Source organism: Pteropus alecto, unplaced genomic scaffold (genome assembly GCF_000325575.1).
Source record: "Pteropus alecto unplaced genomic scaffold, ASM32557v1 scaffold61, whole genome shotgun sequence".
NCBI classification, from domain to species: Eukaryota; Metazoa; Chordata; class Mammalia; order Chiroptera; family Pteropodidae; genus Pteropus; species Pteropus alecto.
This window is the reverse complement of record NW_006434835.1, coordinates 20171705-20183765: the sequence shown is the minus strand read 5'-3', so window position 1 is coordinate 20183765 and position 12061 is coordinate 20171705. Positions and strand designations below refer to the sequence as shown.

Genomic DNA, 12061 nt, shown 5'->3' with positions numbered 1-12061 from the left:
AGCTTTCTTCCAATGGGAATTTACATTTTCTGTGAATCGTGGGAGATAAAGACCTAACAACTTTTTTCTAATATCAGTTACCAAACAGTTATTTCATAAACATTAGTTATGTTAGTTATTCCATAAATATTCACTGCTAGAAATCCAGCAGTAAAGAAAACAAACAAAAATCCTTGCCCTCATGTAGCTTACATCCTAGGTAGAGGACAAATGAGTAAAAATGCTCAGGGCTAGTAAGTACTCTGCTACAAAGAAGATTGAAACAGAAAAGGAGAATTGGAGGAATTGCTTCAATGCCCACAGACAATACAAAGATTAGAGTATAGTGGGTGGGAGATGAGGAATCCTGGACTTTATGTGGCAACTGATTAAAAGGATACAGGGTTTAATTAAAATTGTTCCAATTGTCTGATGACAAATAGGCTGTTCAGAGTGATGGAAGAATAGGCCCTCATTTCACACCTTCCAATAATTACGTAGAGGACAGTGATAGGAAAGTATGACTACCCATTATTTCCTTGCTTACTGGAAATTTTACCCTCCATCTTTATCATATATAAAATTTCTATACATACTTGATTATATTTAAAGCTTCTTCTGCAACCTATGATCTAATGTTGCTAGTTACCATAATTTTATAGTATAACACAGTATACTATAGTTTTCAAAAAAATACAAGTTAAAACCCAAAGTTACTAATTGAGAGACATAAAACATATTAATGCTTGTGAGGATATGGAAAAGCTACTTACATAGACAGGTAGATATGAACACTGATAACCAATTTAATATTATTTAAAATGCTGATATTCTATGACTTAGCAATATCACTGTTACTAAGTACCTATAAACAAGGATGATCAATATAATACTGTTTTCAATAATGAAAGTTGGAAGCAACCTAAGACCAATCAATTAAAGAGCTAAATACACCATGACATATTCAAATGATTCTATCCTATATATCATTTAAAAATCAAGATCTAGCTCCTACATCTATAATTGAGTGAAATAACTTGCAAAAAAATACATGATGATGACATTTATGCAAAGTCTCAATTATTATTTTTTATGGCTGGGAACTATGTAGGAATACTTAAACTAAAAAGATGAATTTCTAAACATTAATTTTACATACATGAGTAAAATCTCAAATCAATTATCCTGACAAATAGTAAAAACATTCTTGATGAGGCTATAGTCTCTTCTGACCATTTTTCTTTCTCCACTATCACTTTGGTATATACATCTAATCCTTTTCCTATATGATGACATTTCTGTGTGTGTATTATTCTTTGGAGAAGGCATTATTATCCCTACTATGTATATGAAAAATTAAGATTTAGCAAGTTGCACAGCAGCTAAGTAGAAGACAGCAAGACCAACACTGACATCTAGATACATCTAACTCTGGAGCTTTTTCATTGTATTGCAATGCTTCCTGAATTATCCAGTATGGTAAACACTGGCCACATATGACTATTTAAATATAACTAAAATGTAGAAAAAAAAATTTTTTGATTCTGTTCCTTTACTATACCAGTCCGATTTCAAGTGACCAACAGCCACATGAGTCCATACTGAACAGCACAGATACAGTATGTTTGTTTCTATCATAGCAAAAAAATTCTCCTGGATAGTATCATCTTCAAGAGCCAAATTCCTTGTATTGTTTACATATACGAACCATGAAAAGTATATGGGTATGGGCTCTATTCAAAGAGATAGGTCTTTCTCCAGGGGTTGTAGGTGTCATATAGCCAACATCACTATGATTAAAAGAAACAATCTCTACACTATATTCAAAATAGCATAAATACTTTATTTCAGGTTTATTTCAAAACAAGGGGTACATACACATACTGGATATAATTGTATAGATATAGAATGCCAAAACTGTTAACCATAAACTAGTAATGGTAGCTTCCTGTAGAGAGAAGAACTAGAGTTCTGAGGGGCAATGTTAGGGTGAATTAATTTTCATCATATACTTGTTAGAACTGTTTTATAATGGTTTATCAGAGTATCTGGTATGCTATTAATATTTTAGAGAATATAATTTAGTAATTAATATATCATAGTAACTTGATAACATGTAAACAATTTAAAGAACTTAAGATTTCTCAAGCTAGCATGTGATATTCAAGGGACTGGAATAAAGTGGCTTACGATTTGAAAAAAAAACGAGAACTTAAGATTTAAAGAACTTAAGGTATAAAAACATACACAAAAGAAATTAAGCTATACTCTTGTCCTACTTTAAAAAAAAAGCAGCAGACATTATATATTTTTCCTAGTTAAAATCTTAAAAATTAATCAGACTTCTATATAAAAAAGACAATACTTAGTGTTTTAGTGTGTTCTTTAAGGGGTAGGTAGAGTTTTGTTTTCTAACGTTATCAAACAACGTATAATTACAGCCTTTCCTCAGAATTTTTCCTTATATTCTCTTGAATGGAGTTTTATGAATGCAATTTGTTTCATATTACAGTAGTCTCCAAATAATCTATAGTTCACTGTTCTGCAACAGTCTATTGCCAGAAAAATTAAAATCCAACATAACAAAGCATGGCTTTTATAATTAGTAACATATTCTTACATTAACATAAATTATGTGCTGAATCACACATTAATGTGACTATTATATATACACAAAAACTGTCTTAGAGGTTTAATAATAGATACTTTGCCAGGATAAGAAATCAATGGGAACAATTAAAATGAACATCAAGTCTGTTCTTACAACAAAATAACTGAGGAACTATTGTGTTCTTATTAGAAGACAATAACCCTGAAGAATTATACCTAAAATGCCCTAATATATGAACTATTTGACCCAAAGAATATGAAGAAATAATTTGATAGAGGAAATTTTAAATAAAATGAAAAAACACATCTCCAAATGAAATAACATTAGCTGCCTATTGGCAATTTTTAAGGATAAAGGTATAAATCACAGTACTCAGATATCTAATCCCCAAATGAAAATGGCAACTGTAAACAGTGTGGTGAGTTTCCTTGCTAAAATTGAAAGACAACTAAAAAATTGAGGAAATGGCTCCTATGTTATCAGCAACTCAATGAAACCAGATACTAATTTTAGAAGTAATCCCCCTATAAATATAGCTTCATGTAAAAATGTAGATAAATTTAGATAATGTAAATGGCATGCAAATTTAATTAGGAACAGTAATCAATGGTACTTAATTGAAAGTACTATAAAATTTTACTGTTTCAAAGATAATTAATAATAGTGATTATGATAATAATAGCAGCTAACACAGCGAGCCCTGGTGCAGGAACTATTCTAAGCATTTACATACATTAACTAACTTAATTCTCAAAATCCTATGAGGTAGGTATTATCTTCATTTTCCACATGAAGAAAGTGAAGCTCAGAAAAGATGAAAAACTTGCTCAAGCTCCATAATCAGTGAAGTGAAGAGGGCAGGATGCATATGTAGTCATCCAACTCTGAGGTCCAAGCCCTTAGCCACTAAAATACAATGCCACTCAAAGGGTATCAGCCAACTGATTCTAAAATTTATATGGGAAGGCCAAATACCCAGAACAGCCAATACAATACTGAAGAAGAATAATGTTAAAGGACTATTAATACCAGACTTAAAGACTTAGTATCAAGCTACAATAATCAAGACCATGTACTACTGTCAAAAAAATACATCGATGGAACAAAAATGGTAACAAAAATCGGTGCATAAAGCTTTCTAGCAGCTTTACTCATAATGGTTATATACTGTATGGTTCCAACACTATAACATTCCAGAAAAGGAAAAACTGAGGAGCCAATAAAAAGATGAGCGGTTACTAGAGGTTTTGGGGGAAAGAGAGGGAGGCTGGATGAATATGTAGAACACAGGGAATTTCTTAGAGCAGTGAAAATATTCTGTATGGTACTGTAATGGTCAAATGCAAGACACTATGCATTTGTAAAAACCCACAGAATTGTACAATGCCAAGAGTGAACCCTAATATGAACTATTTAGTTAGAAATAATGTATCACTATTAGTTCAATTGTAACATGTACCACACTAATACAAGAACAAAAGGATACTACCAGGGGGAGAGAGAAGGGGGATACGGGAATTCTGTACTATCTGCTTAATTTTCTGTAAACCTAATACTGCTTTAAAAAATAGTCTATTGATTTAAAAACTACACAAAATTATAGTATTTTAGATAAAAATCTAATAAGAATATAGTAATTCAAGATATGTTGATTTTAAAATAAATAGTTATTGAGTTATCTCAAGAGAAAAACACAAAATGAGAAGCTATCTTTCCATTTTAAGAATAATGGACAGGACAGCCTAGTAGGCTAAAACTAAATAAAAAAGAGAGGGAAAAAATATATGACAAATTTGCAAGCACCTGTACAGTTGATAATTTTTTAAAAAAATTTTAATCTGGAAATAAATGGGCATAGAGAAAATATGACAGCTCTTCTAAAACAAATGAAATGTGATATTTCCTTTTATTCTATTGGTATTTATTTTAATCAATTAAGTTTGCAGTGGGAAGGGCCAATTGGGATCTTAAATTATGCAAACAGAAGATATTCTCTTCATATCAGGGAGAGAGGGAAACAAAAGCTGTAGAGACAGGAATAAGCAATGGACAAGGAGCCGCTGAAAACAGTCCCATATAAGAAGTGAAATTACTTTTTTTTTTTTACAAAGAACTTTAAAGAAATTTCATTATTGTGTCATTTCTTATATTCATTTAAACTTAAAATACATTTTTGTATGTTTGCTTTTTTCTTGACAATTTGTTACATAAAAATGTACTCATTTTAACATCAAATTCTATGATATTAATATATCTGGAAATCTACACTTAAGCCTAAAACTTGGAAGATATTTATATCTAATTTTAGATTATTTGAGTATTTTTAAAGATTATCTCTAAAGAAGGGAATTTGGAAAACTAAGGGAGAGCTAACTTATGCTTTATTTTTAAAGATATGCATTTTTAAACTAATATGTATGGGTGGTGAGTGAACAAAAGGAGTCAATAAATGTTAACTCTCTTAATGAAAACCTGCCTGTTAAAGTGTAAAACAGACCAACTATTCCAATCTTGAATTCCTTAATCCTATTTATTACCATGAAGAGCTTAACGAGAAAACCCTCAGGTATCTTTAAATGTAGCTCCTTTTCACACAGCACCACTTCATTGTTATTACAGGATTAAATGTGACCAGCCTCACAAAGGAAGAGCAGAGGTACCACACTGTTCTGCAACATCCTGTCTGCAAGAGTGCCTTGCAGCTCTAAAATTTTACTCAGCAAGTGCCAAGTGCAGTTCAATGCTACTGTTTACAACTACACAAGGTCATTATCCTAATCTTCAGATGTGCCTGGTTGCTAAAGTATGAAAAAGACCTTGGAATTGTTGACAATTACAGATACAGGTGTGTGGCATTACTATAATTGTTCCAATAAAAAAAAAATTCTAATCTGTAATACTAGGTAGAACAAAATTTCTCATTTTCTATATTTGAAACTACAACATTTCAATGGGAAAAAGGATATTCAAATGGCTAAAAAGAAATAGAACAGTTTAAAGGTTCATCAGTCAGAAAATTCCTAAGAAATAACCAAAAATATTAGGAATTGTGCGTGTGTGCGTTTGAGTGTGAGAGTGAAAGAGTGAGAGAGAGAGTGAGAGAGAGAGAAACATGATCTAGTATGTATAAAAGCTAAAAATAATTCTAAGACAAAAATGGAACACAATACCATTTGGCCTATTACTGTTAGAAGCTATCAATTTATACCTAGTAGTTAAAGTGAAATTTATCATGGATTACTAATAGAGAAGATCCATCCCTTTGGGAGAATTGAAAACTTTTGCCATGTTCAATACACAACTTCTCCAGGTTTTGTTCACTTCTTTTCTCTGAGTGTAACAGAAGCTCTCCATGAAGAGAAAAGATTCTTCATCATTTCTGTGAGCTAAAGTAAGTTACCTGATAACACTTTATTCCTGATGCAATGTAGGGTAAGAAACACTTCTCCTTTAATTATTTTAAAACTCTGACATTTAGAAACTTCGTTATTTTAGGCTAACATATGCAATGAGTATACATACATATCAGATAAACGATAGTTCACATTAAATATATGAGTTTAGTTATATATACATAGAAAATTTTAAAACATATTTATAGCTACTAAATATAGAATCATAATATATAAATGGCAGAATCAAATGTATGCCTTTTCATTATATTTTCTATTATTCTGTCCAACTGTTAAAATAATAGATTTGAAGTTCTACTAAATATATAGTCTATCATTTCCCACCATGTTAACTGACTAAAATAGAACCGCACACTAAAAATTATGTAAGAAAAAGAAGTATAGTAAATTTATTTACTAATTCTTTGTAGAGTTCAAAGGTACCTTTCCTTGGGATTTGTTTCATAATCAATTTTCTTTTTCTTTAGACTCAGAGATTGTCTGGGAATATGGGTACTTCTGTTATCACAATAGCAGAAGATATGTTAGGCATAATTGGGAAAGTACTTAATCTCTTGGTAATTGTTTTCATGTATATCTATACCACATTCTAATGGTCTCTTTCACAGGTCTGCATTCATGACAAGACCCAGCTCTAATAAGAATGATTTCTAAGACTGCTCTTTGAAAGTACATTTCCAGAAGATCATAACACACATTACAGGGTAAGTGGCTTGCTCTAAGCACAACAATGAATATGGACAATAAAGACTTACTGCCAGAAAACATACAAGACCTGGTTTTATCAACATGACACAAAAGCAAAAATGCTAAACATTTCTCTGAGAGCATATAGTGAATATACATTATTTATAATCAAATTGTATTTAGATTTGTTTTCTTTCAGTCCCAAATAATCTACCTAATATAAGAAAGGGAAATTTAGTCAGTATAGGAAAGAAGGCTAACAAAATGTACAGGAAAATAAAGTTTTAGAAGAAACGGACACCTTGTAAAGATTTTTTGGTAGTTAAGCAATTTAAGTAAAAGATTACAAGGAAAATAAACACAATATAGAAAAAGCATCTTGTTTTCTTTCTGATGAATTTGAAGTATATATTGTCTCATTTCTCTGATGAATTTTGGTAACACAAAATAGAAGAGGCCCACCTACAGGATAAAAACCTCAACTCAATCTAATAAAATAGTATTACGTGTTTATGAAACATTAATTGAGTAGACTAAACTGGTATAAAATCAAATAAATTCATTGTGCAAATATTTAATTTTCAATTAAAGAATTTATCCATTCTTACTTTGGCTAACTTGAAATATATGGAAACAAAGCAATCGTAGATCCTTAAATTACTTCTCTGTAATTCATAAATCCTTACAAGTGATTAAATACTAAAACTCAATCCATAATTATTTGCAATCAATATCCCTACAATTAATGTGGTTAATGTGAATATCTTAAAACATAATCCTATAACAAAATAGTTTTGCCTGGTAAACTAATTTATTCAAAACAGAGTTCAAGTTTTAAGTGCTGACCTAATAATTTGACTTTATAATTATAACCCTAACTCTGAACCTATATTTTTTCTCTGGCAGATTAATAGTTGTAAAAATTATACATAAACAAAAGTTGTGTTTTTTTGTTTTTGTTTTTTAAAGGGCTGAAATAAACATTGAGTAGAAGAAAATACCAATTTTTTTCACCTAGAACCATCTTAAATTTTCACTAATATGTAACTCAAAAAATAAAGCAAACTATTCTTTGATATTATACATTTCAAAACAAAACATGACTCCAGTTAAAATATCTGCAAATGAGATTACTGAAACTATATCTTAAGTATAGATCATCAAAAATGTTTGTCCATTAATAAAATGTTAGTCAGAAGTTGTTTTGCTACAGAGCTATGAATTTAGTATGTAATTAGCAGTAACTACACAATATATAAGTGCTGGAAGGGAAACATCAATGAGTTTTATATAAATATGATAAATATTTCTGTATCTGATGATTAACATGAAATTTTTAATCTCCTCAATTTTGCTATTATTTAATTTATTGAATTTATACTTCCCAACTGAGCCTTGGCCAAAAAATTGTTTTAGGGATTCATGTCAACTCTGGATATGCTGAACTTTGGCTCAAGTTAGCAGTTAAGTCAGACATGAGTCCAAAAGAATGCACTACGTGGAAACCCACATCAAAGAGTCAAAGATTTCTAGCAAAGGATTAAAGTATAAATGTTTTTTACACACTTATTTACTTGCTCTACCCAGATGGGTGGGTATTCCATGGAGAAAAAAAAGTGTGTGTATGTGTGTGTGTGTGTACACAAATGTAATCTTTTAGAATTTCTCATGTAAACCCAATTTAATGATTGTTTTAGCCAATTCCTTTTTTATGGGGTCTTTTAAAAAGCATTCCACTGATTTAAATATTAGCTGTTTAATATTTAATTATGTAATGGCAATATAACTGACATTAAGTAAATGTGAGGCCCTTGAGTCTTTGAGCTGCTCTTGCTTGGGCCCGCTTCCACATCTGGAAGTGTTCTGTTGCTTTACTTTCCCTTCTTCTAATAAAGCTAATCTTTTCTGCTAAAAAAAAAAAAAAAAAGTAAATGTGAAAACAAACACAACTAATTCTTAATAGGCTTACAATTTAACTATTTGGAAAAGGAATATATATATGTGTGTCTCCAATATATATGGTACAAGTCAAGTTATTTACAGAAGAAATAGAGAGTTATGGTTAATCTGGCAGGCTGGTTAGGTGGATTTTTATTAAGTAAGTTTAAAGTTTAACTGGACTACAATGTGAGAAGTGAAAATCAGCATTAGGAATACCAGTAACTAATAGGAAAGGAAGAACCATTCTATTTGGGGTAATCGAGGAAGGTATCTCTGAAGTGCTGCAGATATTTTACCATTATAAACTTATAAAAATCAAATCAGTTGGTAACCCATCTAAATTTTAATTCAGGCAACCTCTCTCCTCCCTTATAAAACTTACCAGTATAATTACTCAACAGATAAAGTGGTACATATTCTATACCAGAGATATTTCCACATAAGATACCTTTGACAAATTTGAGAATTCTAGACAAAAGGAATGAACATTCTGATGACCACCTATGTGTCAGACACACTGAGTGGCCAATAACATACTTAAAATTTTGGCACTATGTACTCTCTTACCAGGAACGAAATGGCATACAGAACCTGATAGTATCTTGTTTCTGAATCATAAGTAGAAATAAATATTTTTCAAGAAAACTGAGGCTATATTGCAACACAAAATTTAAAAAAAAAAAATGGCATGCAATTCTACTTAGCAGAAGAATCTTTTCAAATTTTCACCTATTTCTAGCAGTTTCTTTATTATAACTGCAAAGAAATGGCATATTACATCTCAAAAGTTTCAAATAAACTATTATAAAGAAAACTATAAATATAAAGTACTATGTGTTATGATAGCTCAATCATTTCTAATTATTTGTGTCTCAGGCATGTGTATTAAACAAAATAACTATTTTCATAAGTGAAAATATATTTCCTACCGGTATCAAATCAGTATTTTGCATTTAATAGCACTAATACAATTTCTAGCCTTCAAAGAACAAAGGCCCTTTGGTTGCCCTGAGACTTAAAAATATGGGTAAGTTTTCAATTGTACATTTACATTCAAGTAAATTTTTAGTAGTATCTTTTGGATTTAAAGAATGTGATCATATTTAAATTAAGACAGTTACTGTAACGACAAAATCAACTTTATACTCAAATAGTATACTCAACTTAAACTGAAATACCGAATTTATAAGGAATATAACCAAAGATAAGATATAATAATAAGAACTTCGGACACAAAAAATCCAGTGTGAAGATAATCAGATGGTATACTAAAGCCTGCAATAATCGGCTTTGCCCCACCATAGCTAATTATGGAAATGTCAAACCAATACTTTGAAAATCAGAAAATTTTAATACTAGTATATACCATCATTTAGCTAAGCAGCCAAAATAATAGATATTTTATAATGTTCCCAATAAAAAAGTCTTGTGCTTGTTCTTTCATTCTACATTCCTCTATCACATACATTATTTATTCTTTTCTCTTTTCCATACTGATAAAATCTATCTACATCTCACTTTTGAATTTAAAAAATATGTAAATTTAATAATGACCATATTACTGCTAATAATTAAACTTTACCAAATGAATAAAATTCTGGATTTCATTTTTTCTCTTTTGTTCTTTCCAAATCTTTAAACTAAAAGACTGAACTGGGTAACTCTAATTTCCCTTTCTACTTTGAAATGATACTTATATTTACCTCCATACTATGAAACTAGCACTAAAAATATATTCTTATAACACTTTAGTAAATGATTTTTAGCATGTTTCAATAAATTAATAGCAAGTAATTTAATGTGCTCAGTGGTACTGTTTACTGAACATAGAAACATGTCATTTTCAAAAAACAGAAGTGAGATGAGGTGAAAGTAAGGAACTCTGAAGTAACAACATTCAATTTGTTAACTCCACATTCATATATTTTTCAAAATATTTCCAGCCAAGAAAGAGGATCTCCATCTAGTGGCCAGTGGAGTATCTGCAAGCTTATTAAACAGCATAAATTTAAGTGACAGTGGCTAGAGAAAAATAATCCTTGTTTACAGTACAACTTTCAGAATAACATAGCTATAATAAATGTAAGTCGGAATGCTGAAATTAAAATAAACACATCCTTTATACAAAGATTTTCCTATCCTAAAATCTCTCTTGAAAATAACTACTTTCTCTCTATAGAAGCTTTTATCATTTTTTTTTTAAAGAATATTGGAAGGTAAGAAACCCTAATACAAAGTGTTCTAGTTTCTTACCTTGAAGCTATGGCTTCGAATTTACTGTTTCATAATTTTTCTAACAACTCTCTTAATAAAGTCTACTAAGTTCTTTAAAGAGAAAATTTTAAATTGTATTTTTAAAATTACTAAAATTGCTACATTTAGTTGCCTAACAGAGTTATGTTACTGACTTCATGTTAGTCCAATGTGCTAAAACCAAGTAAGAACACTAAGGAATGTCTTCATTTTATTGTGTTCTAGGACAGGTGACTACATAGTATCAAATTAGAGGCCACCCAAAACAAGTAAATATTTCCAGAATAATTTTGAATAAATCAATCCATCAAACTCATACCTACATATATTGAGGGACAATAATATCTAATATTTAAACTGAATCTTATTATTCAAACTGATAATGATAAGTAAACAAAAATATTCATCCACTAAGATATTTCAAAGGACTAATTACAATGTGATTTACCTGAATCATTTCGTAGATAAGATGACATGGCTGGGATGAGGCAGGACTGACTAAGAAGCTCCAGAAGAACAGAAGGAAGAGCATTACTGTTCTGTCCTCTGCTCTCATGAGACGACTGGGCTTCTCCATTTACTGCACCACTCGCAGGATTTATATAACTTGCAAGAACCTAAAAAAAAATTGCTGGATTTAAATTGCATTTAGGCTTCACATACTTCAGAAGCCATGTTTTGTTACATATCCAGTCTGAACAGCAAGAATATATATCTTCAACTAAATCAATGTCTTGTACTATATGCTCTAAAAATGAGACATTTTTTCTTTAGACTTTCAAAAGACAAGGATATGTTTTGAATGGTGAGGGACTACATATGACTAGACATATAGAAGCTATCTACCTAAGAACACAAATTTAAAACCTTTGTAGCAACTCTGACATTATTTGTTTTATTGAATAAATTCAATTTACAATTTGGAGATGATGGAATCTCAGAATTTTATACTAAAATGAGCCTATCATTCTAGAACTGCAGAAAATAAATGCTTAAAGACTCAATTTTAATCATTTAGTCGATGCGGGAACTAAAGCTAATCTTTAAGCAACTCCCCTTCTCATTTCTATACTAGTTCATCTTTCCTGATTCTAGAAAAGTCATAGAACAGCCTAAGAAAGAAAGATATAAATAATTTTTTTAAAAAAGAGTTGATTCAGCACTTTAGGTGAGAAGA

The 12061-nt window shown here is 30.4% G+C and overlaps 1 protein-coding gene across 12 annotated transcripts in view; it reads right to left on the bottom strand.

Annotated features, from left to right (window-relative positions):
- Positions 1-12061, bottom strand: part of BIRC6 (baculoviral IAP repeat containing 6) — a 189398-nt gene that overhangs the window by 38029 nt on the left and 139308 nt on the right. For all 12 annotated transcript variants that reach the window (XR_003045851.1, XM_025045690.1, XM_025045688.1 and 9 more), the window contains one exon: positions 11333-11501. Coding sequence is in view for 11 of the 12 variants with exons in the window: in XM_025045690.1 (XP_024901458.1) it covers positions 11333-11501 (169 nt within the window). In the remaining variant the exon portion in view is untranslated. The remainder of the gene's footprint in view (positions 1-11332; positions 11502-12061) is intronic.